General features: G+C 35.5%; 1 protein-coding gene across 1 annotated transcript; it reads right to left on the bottom strand.

The window, feature by feature from the left end:
• Nucleotides 1-618: 618 nt before the first annotated feature.
• LOC135625984 (uncharacterized) lies at nt 619-19,178 on the bottom strand. Its single transcript, XM_065131163.1, has 17 exons — nt 18,896-19,178; nt 18,436-18,522; nt 16,710-16,793; nt 13,534-13,741; nt 12,115-12,200; nt 11,793-12,024; nt 11,509-11,629; nt 11,119-11,255; nt 7,920-8,028; nt 5,813-5,855; nt 5,514-5,685; nt 3,025-3,095; nt 2,846-2,939; nt 2,031-2,237; nt 1,741-1,950; nt 1,002-1,364; nt 619-905 (listed from the first exon to the last, which is right to left on the bottom strand). Exons 1-17 carry the CDS (start codon nt 19,033-19,035, stop codon nt 780-782), a joined length of 2,490 nt encoding a protein of 829 aa, XP_064987235.1. The 5' UTR covers nt 19,036-19,178; the 3' UTR covers nt 619-779.
• Nucleotides 19,179-19,525: the final 347 nt, after the last annotated feature.

The following is a 19,525-nucleotide window of genomic DNA, read 5'->3' on the forward strand; positions in this document are numbered from 1 at the left end:
TCGTACACCAACTGCATCTTGGTCTGCTCACCTCAGGTCATTGTAAGATCACGGATGTTGGACAAATTTTCCAGGGTTTAAATTTTTTTGGGGCTCTTTATCGGCCGAATGGAGTCAGGTAAGCTTACCTGAACGTACAGGCACCGCTGAAAGACGGTTGGTAACCCACCAGAAAAGGATCAGACCTTCCATCCAAATTCCACACGACTGAATCATTGGACACATGAAGAATTCTTCATGCCTGTGAGAGAGAGAGAGAGAGAGAGAACGACGTAACGAGTTTCCGACTCGAGACTGTAGAAGAAGAACCTTTTGATGCATTTATCCTCTTTCAACAGAGACGTCTCCCCATATTCATTAAAACACGGATAAGAGATTGTAGCCCACAAGAAGACTTGCGTTTTAAGACGAACTCATCAAGACAAACACTTGAAGAACGATGGTCGTACCATTGAATAACTTTCAAATCATCCAGGAGCTTTTAAACTGATGATCCCATTCAGTGTAATATCAATCTAAACCAGTCTGAGTTGTCAGAACTCATTGAGCACCTTTTGCAGCGTGCATAATGATTAAAATTACTTGTTACAAAACCTTGGGAAGCCAGAGAAATCTTGATTTGCAGTAACTCGATAATTACAAGATCAGTTACTTTGTCTACATACAAAGCATATATATCCCTTTCATATCCATCTTGCTACATGCACAAAGCATCATCAGATGGTCTCTCAAAACTCCAATTACTACTAAGAAAATACAAAATTTTATGATTCTAACATTCACATAACTTTGTACAAATCATTTCTCTTGAATATTACAAATTCGCCTTCGAGGTGGTTCAATAGGTCAAGCACAGATTCCTCCTTCGATCCTTTGAAGTGTTCTACGATATCCAGTAGAGAAACCTGCAAAAATTGTGGAATCTTATATCAGTACAGAATTATTTTTGAACATCTAAATAAGTTTCACTTTGAATTTGGAGAAGACTTGGACAGACTAACCCCGTCATGGTCCCTGACCCACTCTAGGACAGCATTCTCTGTAGCCACCAAATCACCAGTACAATGCTGTGTGTTCTCACAAAATTTCGGCAACTTTCTTGCAGAAGATTCTAGGTCGAGGGCATCATCACTCCTTGACTGCTTCAAATGAGTTTCACAATGATACGGAGAAGTTGGAGCGGACTCTGATGCAATAGTACTAGAGGCTGCTCTATTTCTAATGACATTTTTAAGAGGGCAGTGCAATGGCGATTCCATTATCTTGTTGGGAGCTTCATACACGGAGTTGCAACCTATAATTTCTTCTGCTGACAAACCAAGTTCATCCATTGTCAGGCAGGTCTTGATGTTATCGTAACTCACCTGCATGCATAATGAGCAGGCCACTAAATCTCTTTAGAAAGTCGAGAACAAAAGATAGCAATTGACATTTTATTACTATCAAGATCACTTTCTGAACAACCAATAAATCCAAATATTTGTTTGCTTTTAAATGGGTATAAAGGGCTTGGAAAGGCTTTTAAATGGGTATTAAAGAGAAAGACATTGATCAGGATAAAATGAAAAATACTTGCAACTTTATCAAGAAAAATCATCATCAAATTTGAAGTAAAAAATTAGTCTGCTTAATTTGGAACTGATGACTTGAAAATGGTTTATGCTCATCAACACAGTTCTCTTATTATCAAAAACCAAGAAGAAACCTGTATAATTCAGTTCTCAAAGATCAAATCCTTACACTTTCAGGTAATTCCTCCTTGATTGGCTTTAATTTACATCTTGATCCAACGCTTGTGATGGCACAATGAATTTGTGAGACAATCTCAAGAGTTAGTCCTGTTTCCTTGCAAAACCTAGACCAATTAAGCTCACAGCCCTCCCTTGCTGCATCGAGGACATACGAAATGACTGTCTGCTCTTTGATGGGACCTGAGTTTCGAGGTATTTCCTGAAATATATAACACCAAAGTTAGTTATGCTCATTAAGGACACATATTTAAGATTGTTAAACACTAGAAATATACTCACAGCAATTTTCTGAAATGAAAGCCCATCATGCTGCCACAATCTCCATGCTTCCAATTTGGCCGGAGTTGCCCTTTTCTCTATGTTTGCACCTACTTTTCTAATTGTACCAGTTTGAGCAGTTCCCTCATAATCTGTTTGGAGGTTCAGTTCTTGTGAAAATTTACTGATGCTAGTAAGAAATTCATCACCATACCTGGTTACAAAATGCTACAGAAAGGAAATCTAGGTTTAGGCACCTCAGAGAAATAGCATACTATCAAGAACAATAAGCTACTCTTATTATGTCACAAAATACATATCTGCATATATATGGCACAGTAAGAAGCATACTATGTCTTGCTGGCTGTGCTGATTGTGCTGAGGACATGTCCCTTATACCTAGAAGTTTGTCAATATAATCTAATATCACATTTTACTGTTCCATTTATGCACATCTTCATGTCAGTTTAATCCATTAAAATTTAATGAAAATAAAGGAAGATGTCATGAAGCAGGTGAGATATATTGCATCACATGTTGGGTTCATGCTTCTAGGCTTCCAATATCTAGGGTTCCTTTGCTCATGTGCACACTTGTCACACTCATCATAAGCAACAAACAGAGCTTGTCCAAATACTAGAAGAAAATCAAATTTCCAATAGTTAGATGCATAGATTGCAACGTGTTGCTGACTGTTGCAAATGGTGTAGAACAAAACAATGCGGATGTCTACTTTCTTATTGCAAAAGCTAGAAGGAGATTCTAAAGATTGGTACGAGATCACAAGAATCGAGTCTTATAAATAGCAAATACTACTCCAGATGGTATTGGAATACCTGGTTTATACCATCAATATTTGCCAACCTTGCTCTGTTACATGGCCTCATTTTTGCCAACCTTTTGATTGTTTCGTCACCGCATATGGCATATCTATGGTATAGGATGAAAATGTTGTAGTAACTTTCCATAACATCACACAAGTAAAACTACAATAATCATCAACTGGATAACTTACGGAGCGGTTCCATAACGGTTTGCAAGATCCAATCTGATATCCAAAAGCATAAAGAACAGTTTTGACTCAGCCTGAGGAAAGAGTTATAATCTTAACATTTCCAGACAGCTATATCCGTAATGAGGAGAATACGAAATTAGAAATTGAAATGTTAGTGTTCTATTGGACATACATATGAAAGAAGAAATAAGTATCGCAAGAGAAATTCAGGATATTGCTTCAGCATAACCCTTAGTCAATTTATAGCACAGGACATAAAGTAAGCTAATTATAAGAAACTCATTAATACACAGCAAATTAATTTAATACACCATTAAATTAATGATTACTATTGAAAAGAAATAAGAACTTATTTCTTGGAACAGAACCATCTTATAACAACTTGTAAAGCAGATGAGATCAGAACCAAAGCTTAGCCAACAAAATGGTTGCTGAAGATGAGCATTCTTGACAAAAAGGGTGGCTGCTAGTCTGCAATTCCAATTCTTGGGAAAATAAGAATTTCATGTGCCCATAACAAAAACATATAAACATTTATTACACTTAAGCAAATTTCTGACCACGGTGAATTTCTGAGCCATAACCTCACAACCACTATTAGGTTTCAATGACATGGAATTTCACAGTCGGCAAGCAGCCACCACAATCTCCCTATATACCTCTCAAATACTACATCCAATGAAATAAAAATAAGATGGACAGGTTCCATAAGTCTCCCTGCATAGGTGTTCTGCTCATGGTTTGCAAAACTAACCAGACTGGTACCGTTAAGTTTCAGTTGGCTGTCAAGATGCGGACCAAGCCCGACCGGATGGTTCAGGTCTGGTATAAGTAAACCCCACAAAATGACCTCATCATCTGGTATCGGCCCGATAATGGATTTGCACCAGGTGGTGAGTATACCTTGGTAGTGACCCTAGCCAAAGGGATCCACTGGGATCTCTTTGGCAGCTTTAAACTCTTTCCCTCACTTTTTTACCTTTCTTTACTCCTGCTCACACTCCCTCTCTCCCTCACCCACATACCCTATTAAATCTCTCAGTTTTTTTTTTTTTCAAAATCATTTAAAACATCTAGGGCATCTATTTGTTCAAAAAGAAAATTTAAATCCTAGAACCGGTCTGACATTAGCCCAAGTCTCTTTCATTTAGACCTTATTTAGCTTAGAATATTCATAAATACACTAAAGAAGAGTCATCAGTGTGGCCATCACCACAAAGGTTTCTGGAGAATAGCAAAAGGTGAAATAATACAAATCAACAATTTGAAAGCCAATGGCTTCTTTGCATGACTAAATCAAGCTAATTGAAAATTAAATACTAGCATTTGGAAAGGTTACAAAATTTTCTATTTATATTGCTGCAAATTCTTTGACAGGACAACTGCAGAAGAAATAAAATCTTGAATAAAACAAGATATAACAAAAAAAACACAAAGAGACATAAAAGGCCAAAGAAACAGTTCTCATAGATGGGAAAATCAGGGAGGAGTGGGATGAAAAATCAGACACAAAAACTTCATGGTCTAAATAACTTTATTATAGATAATAAAGACAAAAAAAAAAGACATAAAACTCGACTAAGGTTGGTGAATATTTGATTTCCCGGTCAAGGCATGCCTAGAATCCCTGATATAATATATGGTTAACCAAAGACTACACAAGCATGTAATAGAGGAACATTACCACAAGGTCACTTCATAAAAGCCCTGACAAAGTGCCATCAATTTTTGCAGCTTTAAGGAATGTCACAAGTTCAAGCCTAGACATCTTAAGCCTAGGGATAATTTGAGCAGAACCTTTACTGGCTAACATTAAAGAATTATATTGCTAAATTAAGATTCCTGTTGTCTGTGCTAACTGCAAAACAGAAAACTAGTAACTATGTTATGTTATTAGTAACTCAGCATTTCCCTACAAGAACTTGGTACACCATTGTTAGGCATTGTTTAATTCAAGCAAGAGACTAACCTGCCATGAGAATGAGGGTCCTCAGAAAGAATAAAGCAATTAGTTCAGCAATTGACTATACCATGCTAGAAATTGAGGTGGCAGGTTAACCAAGGCAAAGGCGTATATAGAACCAGAAAGAGAATATAATGGTTCAATCAAAGCATAAGCCATGAAGCTCATTAAACATGAATGGAAACCAGAAGTACTACAATTTGAGAACTTAAACTGTATAGTCAACAAGAGCAATATTAATTCATCTTTTACTACTAATAACAGACAAGTTTTTTTGGTCAAACACAACTCAAAAATGCAATCTGCCAGAGATCAGAGGCCTTACCGTAAAGCATCAAACAAACAACACTTGATACAGCTGGATGGCAAACTGTGATTTTACAAGCATAGGAGCATTGAATCAAGAGCATTTGTCTAACTTCCTTAAACTTTTAGGAATATTTTCTCTGTTTACTATGACAAGGAAGCCCAAAAAAAAGCTTAAACTATGTACAAAGGCATAAAGTTGAAAGGATGGAGAAAAGACCTCAGAGAGCCCTTCGCATGCTAGAACAGCTGGATTTTGAAGATCTCCCAATTTATTCTTCTGACTTCCATGCTCTTCCTCATCAGCCATCTCACTTGTTAATGCTAAAACTAGTGGTCTGTGATGAATTGTACTTGCAGATGAGAGAAACTGCAAACCCATAGGGCTAATGCTGCAAAATTGAATCAAAACATTTAGTACTATGACCCTCACATGAATCCAATATATCCGATTAAAGCAGTTAAATAGCATACAAGAAAATACCAAGCGAACACTGGAAATAGCATACAAGAAAATACCTTACAGTTCTGTAGACATCAACAAGATTCTCCTTCAGATAACCTGCACAAGACACCAGCAATTAGGCGAACCTTAATAGATCTTCCCTACATAATGATGATGTTGACATAACGAACTACCAACTGAATTCTCCCATATATAATCAAATCCAATGTTCAACTATTTTCAAGGCTCAGGGGCATGTAACAAGGACTGGTAAACAAAACACTTTATCAAAGTAAAAAAAAATCAGGTCCAAATAAAATTGAATTACTTTATCAATGAGTAGATATTTTAACTGATTTATCCAATCAGGTCCAAATAAAAATCCATATTCTACGTAAGGATCATCGTTCCGGGTACCAAAGCCATATCAGTGACCCAACTGGACCGGTGACATGGTCAACCAATACATACCAATGACTCAGAGGAAGCGGGGGAAGGAGGAAGGAATAAGAGGAGGAAGAGAAAGAAAGAAGAGGGGATAGTGGAAGAAGACGAGGGAGGAAGAGAGAGGAGAGGCAGTAGTGGAGGAAGAGAAAGAGGACGAAGAGGAGAAGGATGTGAAACTGTTGGCAGTGCACGACTAGTAATGGGGGATGATGGTGACGAGTGGCAATGGGAGGTGAAACATGTGGAGGGCTGACATTCGGGGGAACAGAAAAAACATTAATTAATTTTCTTAATAAGTTGGTGTGGATCGCCCCCATTTCGGACGGTCCGCATACTGGTTCACTCTCGAACTGGTAAGTACCATCCGTTTCATACTGGTATGGGTGAAACGATGATCTCTGATTCTATGTACAATAAAACTGCTATGCAGCAGCTCCACTTCAAGATCAACCACTTCTACAACCTTTCTATGAACAATCATGTCATTTTTTGAACCAATGCAATCTTCGGGTTTATTGCATAATATATCAGACCATTCATCGATTCTAATTATGCTGTTTGAAACTCCCTATTACTTCTGTTGCTATCGCTAAAAACGCTTTCGTGGTGCATTGACATCAGCTGTGAAAAATTTGTAATCAAACAACATAGTTCCACAACTTTCTACTACTCAACTTCTCATGCATCTTCAAGAGGGCGCCTTAAAGAGAGTCCTCCTTCAGATTGACTTAATCGTCTAATGTTATCATGACATCAACTTGCTTTTTTCCTGTTGTTCATGCAACAAATGTTAAAAATCCAATCTCAAATTTCGTAATGCCTTCCATTTCTACTTAAGAAGGCCCTTCTCAGTGACCAAGATAATCAGACTAGGTAACTTATGATCATACCTACTCATCAAAATTTGCTTCATTTCACACCCAACCTGGTGTGTTGTTCGCCCTTGCTTCTAAACATTATCCTTTATCAAGACTGACAAACTCTGCAGTGGATGCTACAAAGGTGTTTACGTTCATAGTTGCTGCTCTCCATCCATTACACAAAGAATACATCTCAGACCCCCTGGACTACTTAGAACTCTGCTCATAATTAATATAACATTTGTAAATTTGAAAAGGATGCAATTACAATGTCCATGCATAAAATATTCTGGGTTACATTATATTGTTTGGTAGTCAAGCAACATATATTAAGTAAACAAAAAACAAAATCTTTTCTCCCAAGTATCTGGGCAAGGTTAGATTCAAATTTACTTGATTTACTTGATTGTAATATGGTCTTCACTAACGACCAGACTCACAGTTTGTAATCACATGCATGCATCCACTTATCCTTTGCAAGAAAAAAAAACAAAAAAAATCAAAATAGCAACTGCCAACATGAAATAACTATAAAATAGGACATGTTGATTAAATATTTTGAGTCGAGTCAAAATCATCCAAGCCTCAATATATTGAGGATCAAAATTACTAATTTTTAAATCTGATCATTGAAGGTGTTATGATGCTACTAAGCATGCCTAAGAAAAATATTATCAAACATGAACTGACAAAGATCAATAGACATGCTCATGGTAACATAAAAACCAAGAAATAAGAACTTCCTAATCAAGAACATTCATTTACTTGATTGCCAAATGACTAGAACAATATCAAGAAATTAAGAGAAGATAAAGGACATCACATTTCTAGGCAAAGAAATAAAGAAATATTACTGAGGTCCAACTAATAATACCATTAGCTATAAGTTGAGCAGCAAGAGCCTTCCACCAAGTTGAGGAATAATCTTTCCCAAGCCCATGCAGAGGAAGAGTGTCAAAATTGTTACCAACAATCTTCTTTGACTGGAAATCATAATGCAGAGAAGGCAAGATTGTTAATAAAACATGATGGAAGATTGTGCATCTAATAATTACAATTGACCAACCCATCAAAAAATATTTAACAATAGAATAAAAATGAAAAATAAAAACATCATGAGACAAAATTACAGAATACACTATGCAGTCACAAAAACTTGCACAAAAAATTTTTTGTAACAACCCATAATGTCTGAAGTCTTAACTATTTGGGGCCAGCTATATGAATTATTTTGTCATTGAGCTCTATACAATCAATATCTTTGATTAAATAAAAAATTCAAACATTTAGCTTTTAATAAAGTATTCTTGCCATTTTCCTTTACCTCCTTGCAACACTAATACTAATTGTTTTATATCATTTAATCATTGCATCTACAAGACTACAACATATTGATGCCATCTTAGATGATTCTCCATCACTTTATGCTCCGTCAACGCTAGTAACTCTACACACTCGCCTCAACATTCTCATCTTGGTTATACAAACTTTTTATACAGATCATTTCTTAAATGCCCAATATACAAATCTATAAAACATGACTAGCATAATCAAAATTTTCATTTAATCCAAAGGGCTACCAATTATCAAATAATACTCTTGATAACTCTGTCCATTTGTATCGTCCAGCTTATACTCTATGAACAATAACTTCATCGGTCTGTCCCAAACAAAAAATCCAAGATACTTAAAAGTTTTACTTACTGTTCTTGTTCATCATCCTAACTATATCTTTAGTTCATCTCTTATTTCTACTAAAATACATCTCATATATTTAGTATTAAACCTACTTAATTTAAAACATCTAGACTCTTGGGTTTATCAACATAATTCAAGTTTAGAAACAATTCTATTTGATCTCTACTCAGTCATAAGTCATAACAATATCATCAGACAACAATTAAAATTTTCATGTAACCATAAAAGTGACATCAAAGTTCGTGGTTTATAAAATTCTAGTGATTATACCAAGAATAAGAGAAATATGCAAAAAAATAACATAAGAGAAATATGCAAACATTGCAGGAGATAAAATAACATAAGATAGAAGTGCAAACTTTATGGCAGCGTTTAAAATTTCATACATTTCTAAGGATTTAACCATAAATGTTAATCTATTTCCACATAGAGAGAACACAGGTAACTAGATCAGTCCACGTTAGAAAGATACAATAAAAGTTCACAAGCTTATACCCATGTGTCAACCATAAAACTATGCCAACATATACAAATTTGTTTTGACTTGATAATCACATACCTCCGTAGACCATCCAGCGATTTAAAAAGGCGATCGAGCGCTCGCCTAGGCGCTCGGGCAAGGCGAGGCGAGGCTCGAGCGCCTCGCTAAACTTCCAGGCAGCGTGCTTCAAAGAGGCGCGGCCTGGGCGCTCGCCCGAGCCCAGGCGCCGGGCGCCGAGCGCCTGGTTTAAACCAGGTGACCAAACCAGGATTTTAGGTCTGGTTCGGTCTCCGGTGGTTAGTTGGTTCAATCGAACCAACTAAAACCGATATCAGCGACAACCTAACCCTAACCCTCGTTGCCGCTGCCGCTCCCGATCCCGCTGCTCGCCGCTGTCGCTGTCGCCGCTCGCGCCTCCCGCTGCTCGCCGCTCCTGCTCCCGCTGCCGCTACTCGCTGCTCGCCGCTCCCGCTGCCACTACCGCTGACTCCTTACACTCCCACTGCCGCTGCTCGCTGCTCCCGCTACCGCTACCGCTACCGCTGACTCCTTACACTCCCACTGCCGCTGCCTCCTTACACTCCCGCTCCCGCTGCTGCTGCCTCCTTACACTCCCGTTGTCGTTGCCTCCTTACACTCCTGCTCCCGCTGCCTCTGCCTCCTTACACTCCCGCTGTCACTGCCTCCTTACACTCTGCTCCCGCTGCCGCTGCCGCTTCCTCTTTTCTCAGTCAGCACCCCCTTACACTTCCTTCTTCTCTTTCTGTTAACAGTATACAGTATACTGTTAACAATATACTGTATACTGTTAATATTGTTAGGTTTATTTGAAATTATTAATTTTCAATACTGATAATAGATTAATTATATATTATTTTGATTTTAATACTGTTAATTTTTATTTATTTGAAATTATTGTTAGGTTTCAAGATAAATGACAAGTGTACAGAACAACTCAATAAAGTCTCCAATGACATCAAAAAAAGATCCTGCATGGAAGTATAATTATTTGAAGGATCCGAAAGATCCTAATGCAGTGACTTGCATATTCTGCGATAAGACTAATAGAGGTGATATTTTAAAAATGATTTGTGTGAAAATGACGATAATATTGATTACGATGAATGACTTTGATGTAAAATTTTATTGTTTTGAATTTTGAAACTTTTTGTTAATGTGACATTGTGATTTTGTATCTTAGATTTTCTTAATTTAATAGCATATTTTTATTTAAAATTTTAAATAATTATATTTATTAATTATATTATATATTTTTATATTTTAGCGCCTCGCTTCGCTCGGGCGAGCACCTGGGCGAGTGCCTAGCGCCTCGGGCGTTTTTGGACTTTGGCGCCTTTTGGCGCCTAGCGCTTTTTAACTTACTAAGACAATCAAACTAGTATAAAGCTACCTTTTGGCGCAATCTTGTCCATATCACAGATATAGTATAGTACAATATAGCCGGCAGCATTATGCTGCTACCAAAACAGAGACCATTTCATTCTACACAAACATGTTAATCTTTGGAAAAGAAAGTGAAAGAAAGAGAATTGTTCATTGAGATATTTAAACATGCCTTAGAAATCACTAGTTAGCATAACCATAAGGCAAAAGGCACCTATGTCATGTTTCTTGACCTTTCAAAGTCAAATCAACATCAGTGATAAACCATGACAATGTTTATAGATAATGTGGACGTAGAATATAGATGTCTGTGTTTCTATAATTAATTTCTCTGTGCATATCATCTGCGCAAAAAAGACCACAGTGCAAGATAGCCTTTAAAAATCAAGGAAAGCAACCAAAATATTGTAAGATGATAGACAGGTCCCATAACAGGTAGGCAAAAAATATGAAAGGAAACATCAGCTAATTGTAACTAGGAAATATGTACCCGAGATCCACGAAGAATGTCAATAGGCATATTAATACCCCATCGACCACCACAAGATCTTATGCAAGATAGCAACAAGAAGCATTCTCTTGACAGGTCTCTTTGCCTTCTAGCATGGGTGCAGTTATCACAGTTTCCTGGTGTTCAAATTTATAGATATTATCAAAATTTTTGGCAAAAGCCACAGGCATATCATATGTGAACAACCACTGGCACAAACAAAATCAACTACAAGCATACAGAGAACTTAAAGAAATGACTTAGATTGCACCAAATTGAATCTGGAACATGTCTTATTTCAATGTAGTATTCAAATAAGGATATTGCAGTTCATATATAGATAAGACTAAATTTTTTATATGATGAAAAAAGGTGCAGAAAGGTACATACCACAGTCATCATTATTTGTTTCACCAAAGTACTGCAACAAAAACTTCCTGCGGCAAGTAGCCAGAAAGCAATACTTTTCTGCTGCCCTTAAGGACTCCATAATTGCCTTTCTTTGGCTTTCCTAATAATTGAAAACAAATACTTCAAACATGGATAATGTTGAAATTGGATTGTACAAAAAAAACATTATTCTTCTTATAAACAACAAGGGTGAGACAATTTATAGTCGATAACATATATTTTTCAGTATAAATAGTCATTTTCTAAATGGATGAAATACATACAGAATGTGCTTCAGCACAATAGAAATCGGCTTTTGTGAAATCACTTCTTGAATAGTATAACCAGCATACTGAGGGCAACCCATCTCTGCCACACCTCCCACTTTCTTGATAGTATGATTCCAGACTCTTAGGGCAGCCATAATGTATTATGCACCTTACATTTGGTTTGTCAATACCCATGCCAAAAGCAATAGTAGCAACCAGTATTTGAAGCTCATCTTTAATGAAAGATCTGCAAATAGGACTGACAATTTAATCCTTGCTTGCAATAATGTTTATTCACTAAAAACCTAAACTAAGATAAAGTTTTTTTGAACAAAACCTATGTGTCTTCTCCCGGTCACTACTGCCCATTTGGCCATGATAAATACCAGCCTTTATTCCAGCATTCTGTAGTGATTCATAGATCTGGAAAATAAAGAAATAATTATAGCATAATCACCTCAAACTCTAAGACAAACCAAAATTTGGCAAATGCCATTGCATATAGTACGTCAAACAATTAAAGACTTGAAGCTATGAAGATATGATGCAACAACATTTTCAGATGGATCAAGAACACCTTTTGCATCAAAAGAATATCAGTTTGCCATATTTAAGTAGAGCTTACTTATCAAAGGCATAAACATACCAGTGGCAAACAAAAGCAAAAGAAAAAAATTACAAGGGAATAAAATACAGAAGGAAATTAAGATATTGTAGGTATAACTCCATTTGGATAGACAGGATTCCACAACTTTTTTTTTCTGCAGGTATGAGTAGTAAACACAAGCAAGGATGAAATGAACAAATGAAATATATAGCAAATTCTAAAACCACCTACATGCTCAAGGTAGATCAATCAGCCGTAATTCATTATCCAGAGGTCAACTGGTCATATGAAATTTCTTGAGAGTCAGCAAGGTGCCGAATGAGGTGGATGTTCAATGCACAGTGGTAACAGGATATGTGTTCAACCATAAAAGTTATCAAATTAAAAAATTAGCAAGAATCCTAATGACATGACAAAGAACTATCCACTTGATATCATGAGTAGAATCACATGTTACCACTTACTAGGTCATAGCATTCAAACAAGGACACTGATATCAGGCTGATAGAGTATATATTCACAGATTAATCAATGGATTATTTAAAATCAAAGCATAGTAAAATAGGAAAAAAAGAGAACCTGCTGCTCAAATTTATATTCAGACAGGACTTATTGGTAGCATCATAACCACTATTACATTATCAACAGAAAAAAAGAAGATCATTGCTTAAAAACTAAAATCTTAAGAGAACATAACCATGATTTCACGTGTCTTACCAGTGACAAACTAAACGCTAAAACAGGAATAAAGAGCTGTCCTAACTCCTAAGCACACAGACAACTCAACAAAGATAAACAAACACGCCCAGCTGATAAAAAAGCCAATTATGATATTAACCAAAGTAGCATTTAGAGCACATTGATAATCTTTCATACTATAGGACCACAAACATTAGCAAGTCAAAATCATACTTATACATAATGGATCATATTTTAAACTATGACAAAGAAGAAATACCCATGTAACATCACTAGTCATCTTAGTACTATCTAAGCTTTTACAACTAAATTGACAATAATTATGGCAATTTTAGCATGATGAATATCAAGGTTCATCAGATGTAAAAGCATCCAGAGCACAAGATTTACCCTTTTCAGGATCATCTTACATTTAGACAAGGGCATGAACAGAAGGCAGAAGAAAAAGACCTCTTCAGTATCTTTAACAGTTGTACAATATATGATCGTTGAGCCAGCACTATTGATGTATTTTGAGACTTCTTGTACAAGCTCATCCACAAAGGACAGAGACCGATTGAAGGATTTAACACCATAAAATAGGTTTTGCCGATCAAATGATCCAACAGCAATGAATGTCTCATTCATGTTCAAGGAGCAGATTATGTCATTGCGAACCCTACAAAATTTGATTATAAGTTCAAGGTAATAGAACACTCATGAAGACAAAAGAAAGAAAGAAACAATCAGAAGAACCAGGGAAGTTAACTAATATATGATGATCATTCACTGACAACTAAAGCCATTTAGGATTGTTCCTTAACATTAGCATACATCAAGAAAATACAATCCCATGGCCTATTGGTGTCTGAGTTTCATCTTCAAACTGTTTAGTAACACAAAACCATAAAACAATTTATCATATTAGTGTGTCTGAAAAGGACCAAAGGACATGCAATAAACATAATTTTTGTAGAAGAAATTAGACCATTTTTTCCCATAAATCATCAGAAATTTGATAACCTCATATGAACTAAAGCATGAGATGAGGTCATCCTTGAATAAGTACCATAAGTCCATACATTTTCCTAGTGGCATTATCAAACTAAACGTTGTTGTTCATTTTCTAAAATCTACAGAGAATATAGAAACTGTTGCACAGCAGCATATGCAACGAAGTTTACAAAATATATTAATTGTTCTGAATATTCTAAAAAGGTTCCATTGTACATAATAGCCTTGCCAGTTCTGCCAAAAGTAACTTTCCTGAGTAAACCAATGCCACAAGAGATTGGGACTTGCAGCTTGTTGTCATTGTACACTAATACTTTTTTTCCTTGGGAAGAAGTGGAATAGATAGTTTGTTGCCAACAGTTGTCATATATTAATGTAAAGTACAGGAAAGAGCAGCTAGTCCTTATACATAAAGGATGAATTAGATAACCTAGAAGACACTAATGAGCAAAAAGATATTTCGAAAGAATTGTTGCTTAAACATGTATAGCTTAAACAAAAATATTAGAGATGAAATTAAAGTTTACCAAGTCAACAAAATAACCGGCATTTCAACCATCAAGTCCCTAGAGACATGTCTATCCAGTATCCAGTACAAGTATAAACAAGCACAGATGTAAACATTCTCATGTATATAATATTAACAAGGCAATCATGTTGAGTCTTATGGTGTGCTACAGTAGAAGAAACTATATAGCTCAAGAGACTGCAAAATAACATATGCCTTCAATTCAAGTGGTAAGCAGTGAAAGCATCATTCCTCTCAATTAAGTGTCCCTTAACAAAAATCATCTTAGAAAATAATTCAATTTGTAGTTCCAACTACTAATTATAAACTATAAGTCTAGCAAGGGTCTCTATACACAGTCTGATATTTCACCATTAAACCCAATGGATACTTTTGGACCAACTCCAGACTGAAAAACATTATATTCAAATTTCATAATTTAGCTCAATTTCTACCTGTTACAACCCAAAAAGGTCTGATGTATATGATTATGCAAGTTTCAGGAGTTCTAATAGAATTTGAAATTCTTCGTTTTTAATTTCACAAGAATGAAACTGAACAGTTTCAGGCAACGACTGCCATGTCATGCAGACCAGTGGTATCGGTCCCGGGCAGGCAGGTTTTCAGGAAAAAGGCCAACGACTGCCATGTCATGATAGGTACTGGACAGTACCAGTTTTCAGGAAAAAGGCATGAAAATGATCAAAAAAATAAAGAATCATTTTTTAAAATTTTTGTCCTAATTTATTGGTATGTAAATTATATTTAGATCAGAATAACATGTATCTAAGCCACAAATGGATAGAAATTTTAGGGTACAAGGAGAAAAAATTGAATTTATCTTTTCGGATGTCAAGGAACAACTTTATCCCATGGAACCTTCGTTGAAGTGAATTACCTGATTAGGAACTTAAATCACAAATGCAAGTGTGAAAAGAATTAAAGAGTGAAAATGAGAGAGTGAATACAAGAGAGTGAGGAGGGAGGAAGAGGGATTTAAAGCACAAAGAGGCCTCAATGGTCAATTTGATCGTTGGGGTCAAACGAGACTCGATTTGGTTTGTTACCGATTAAATTCTGACCACTACTAGCCCTTATCGACCGATAAAGGACAAGATTCAACCATATCAACCAACATATACCCCATACCAAAACCAGGCCATATTTCAACATACTACCTGGAACGGGTTGGTCCGTGTACCGATCGGCTGTCAAAGACTCGGAGTCATGTATACAATATGTTACATACCATTTCAGAAGGTACATCAAATCTTGGTGTCAGATATCATCTTTTAGAATTTTACTTGATCTTTTTTTCATCAATTTGGTCTATTGGTAAGAGATTACGTAAATATAGAATACTTTACCACTTTGAAATTGATATGAAAAGAAATAAGCAACAACTTACAATTGATTATGTAAAGAAAGTTTGTCACAATTATTTTGGTGACACCTTGGGTCTGCATCAAGTTCTAAAATTTTGGTCATTCCAACATTTGGCAGAGTCCCATGGTAAGTTGAATTTTTATTATGATGACAAACAATTTGTCAACAATATCTTCAGTATGAAAACAAATTTTGTGTATGTGTTTCACTAATTATCATAATTTACATAACAGAAAAATCAAGTACTTTGCATATAGGCATACATGATTTAGAACATGTATTTTCTGAGATGACTCCAAAGTGAAAGCAATTAACAGTTGCAACTCGGTTATTTTCATTTTTTCTGTGTATTAAGACAAAATTAAGAAACATCATCAACACCATCTAAAGCATGCTTATTCTTTTTGAAATGATGTTCAATTATTCAATTTGCTTTTCTTCTCCTGGATATGGTTGCTGAAACTCAACCAGGATGTATCAAAAAATGCCAAAACTTCTGTGACAGGGTCGAAAGAAAGACCAAAACATACGTGACAAGTGTTGGTTTTAGAGTCAAAAACAGGATTTGCGATGCATATTTAGAAAACAAAATAATTTCTAAAAGCATGATAACCAAACAAAAAATGAATCTAGACCCTGCCTGACTATAAAAATAATGCTTTACCTCTAAAAAAAAAACAATACTTGAAAGAAAAAGATATTCCAGTTCCAAAAGTGCATGTAGGATTATTATACTTACTTCTCAGTAGCTGTGGCAGTTAAAGCAACAAAAGGAACACCAGATAGAACGCCTCGTAACATATTCAACTGCTTGTACTCCTTCCTGCATTATAAATTAGTGTGGAACTGGCATAAAAAAATTTGATACATCTCTTTTACACTCTAATGAATAAGTTCAATGACTTAAAAAAGGTCAAGGTAGAAAGAAACCACAAAACACTTAGATGATGATATGTAATACCAAACAGAAACATAAATAAAGGCTATTTCTATCATGGTTTTTACACATAGCAAGTACTGAAATTCACCTAGATAGAGAGTTCTGCAACCTAATAAACAGACATTTATGACAGCTAGTGTCCATTTAGAAAAAACAAAACCCAAGCTCTAAGTACAAAAAAACACATCAATATGTCAATTCATGAGCATTTTTAAAAGAAATAAAAGGTTGGTTAGAAAACCACTAAGGGTGTTTAATTGTCTGTAAATTTTTCACAAAAAGAGTCACTATCTGAAAAAGACACTGTCAGACAGAGACTTTCATGTTCTACTATTTGTCTGTCAAAGAAAAATTGTATATTATTGCATCGACCTTTTTTTTCCTGACAATGAAAGATATTAAAAATGAATTAAACCCATTATCTTGTTGGTCATCATAGCCAATCACTATGACTTAAGAACAATTGTCAACTTATCATCACCAACTCTCGACTGGCAGACACAACTGATAGCTTGCATTTGAGTGACCAGATGAAATCAAAGTATGCTCCACTCTGAATAATTCCATTAAGTCGCCTGAGCGAAAACTTAGTTAAAATTGTGATATAAATACTTTGGTTGGATTTGACTTTCAAGCCAAGTTCAGGCAGACAAATGATTTGAAGTCAGCCACTTCCAGCAAATGACACCTCTTGATATCTACTAATAGATAACCAAACATGACTTTAATATAGCCAATTACTAAGCATGATTAATTTCTAGGTGATCATGATCAGAATAGACAGATAGGTGAACTGAAGAAACATTGCCATCAATTATCAATTTCAGTTCCTCCATGTCACATGGATATACAAGACGTAATATAGCACTACCTGGTTAATAAGCGGTGACGTAAAAGAGAGCCACTTATTTGTATTGATAAATGAGTTCTCAATTTGGTCAATTCACCTTTAAGTTTCAAGGGGAAATATCATTAATGAGATTTTTCTAGTGTATAGAGAAGGATATTGCTTTAAAAACAACAATGCCAATGAACTAGGTTCCTGTTGATATAAAAAATCACACCACCATATTTCCTTAAACTACAAAGCCAAACAAGTTTTATAATTGGAAGTGTAATAACTAAATAACTATAAGCAAGTATTATCTGTTGGACTACAAAGCTAAACAAGTTATATAAGTGAAAGTGTAATGACTAAACAACTATAAGCGAGTATTATCTGTCAGTTATCAGTTGCATTCTAACAAATACATAACAATCATAAAATCTGTAGTTCAACCGATTACTGACCACAGACTTCAAATGATGATCTAATTAAAAAAGCAAATTGGAAGTGATCTTCAGAAGAGATCCAAGTTCTAAATAATGAAACATCAATTCGTTAGTTATAGAGACTATATCATCATTAGTACATGTTTGCAAACATTTGATAGACTATGTTCACTTAAGGACACCAATTGTTTAGCTAATAGTCAAAACTAGTTAATTGCAAATTAAGAGGACATTAAAAACAAGCAGAGAGAACCTGAAATCATGACCCCACTCTGATATGCAATGTGCCTCATCGACGGCCAACAAACAAATACCCATATTCAGCAAGTTAGCCCAGAATCTGTAGTGAATTTCAAACTTTAATAATTTAAATAATAGACAAATCTAATCTGATAAATTTGTGTGCATCGATTCTCTTGCTAACACTAATGCACTTTCTTGCTACTTGTCTACAATTTGGTATAAGAAAAAAAAATGTTTTATACAACAAAGAAGATTGCAACTCTTTATCCAGTTTTAAGATGTCATCATGAAAAATACCCAATAACTTAATATGAACCTTAGGTTATTTGACTACAAATGAATCTCCGAGGACCAGAACTAGCTAATAGTTTTTTTGTGAGAAAATTACGTTACATGTAACTAAAAAGTGCATTCACTCCATGAAATTGCAACAACAATGTAGGAGTGCATAGCAATCAAAAGAACCTAACCTTGAAGTAAGTGAACATGCTTTTTCTGGAGTCATGAACAAAACATCATAGGTACCACTTTCAGCATGAAAGTGAACAGTTTTGTCTGTTTGAGTACTTCCAAGATATTCAGCCTTGATACCCCGCTGTTTTAGACTCATAACCTGTTAAAGCTGAAGGGTTTAGTACTTTTAGTATGAAAATGACAAGCTTAATGTTACCACATGCCTGGTCTTGCATCAAGGATAAAAGAGGGCTTATAACAACGGCAGTCTTCCTTGTGACCAGTGGAGGAATCTGATAACTGTAACAAACAACAGATACATTGAAATGATTATAGTGAACCCTCAGGTAGAGAAGCAAATTAACAAAACATTAACAATAAACTAGACTAACCAGTATTTGTGTATCCAGGTTAAAGATTAAAAAAAAGACCCTGGAGGTCACAAATCACTTTTTATACTAGCAAAGGATGCATCATCCAGTGTTATTTGTCAGACAATGTTTTTAAGCATTGGTTTCAAGGACCTCTTGGAGACTTAAACCTTAGTGATCCATTGATTTCAGTCCAAGGGCTTGTGTCAAATGAACCAAACAAAGTTAAAAGAGAAAAATCATGCCTAGAAAATAGATTGTGAATTATAAATTAGG

The sequence above is a fragment of the Musa acuminata genome, chromosome BXJ2-10, assembly GCF_036884655.1.
Source record: "Musa acuminata AAA Group cultivar baxijiao chromosome BXJ2-10, Cavendish_Baxijiao_AAA, whole genome shotgun sequence".
Classification (NCBI taxonomy): domain Eukaryota; kingdom Viridiplantae; phylum Streptophyta; class Magnoliopsida; order Zingiberales; family Musaceae; genus Musa; species Musa acuminata.

Coding starts and splice junctions, on each gene's coding strand:
- LOC135625984 (XM_065131163.1), bottom strand. CDS start 19,035: ATGAGTCTAAAACAGCGGGGTATCAAGGCTGAATATCTTGGAAGTACT. Junction 13,742..16,709: donor ACTGCCACAGCTACTGAGAA/GTAAGTATAATA, acceptor CAAATTTTGTAG/GGTTCGCAATGACATAATCT. Junction 3,096..5,513: donor CATGCGAAGGGCTCTCTGAG/GTCTTTTCTCCA, acceptor CTCTTTCCTCAG/GCTGAGTCAAAACTGTTCTT.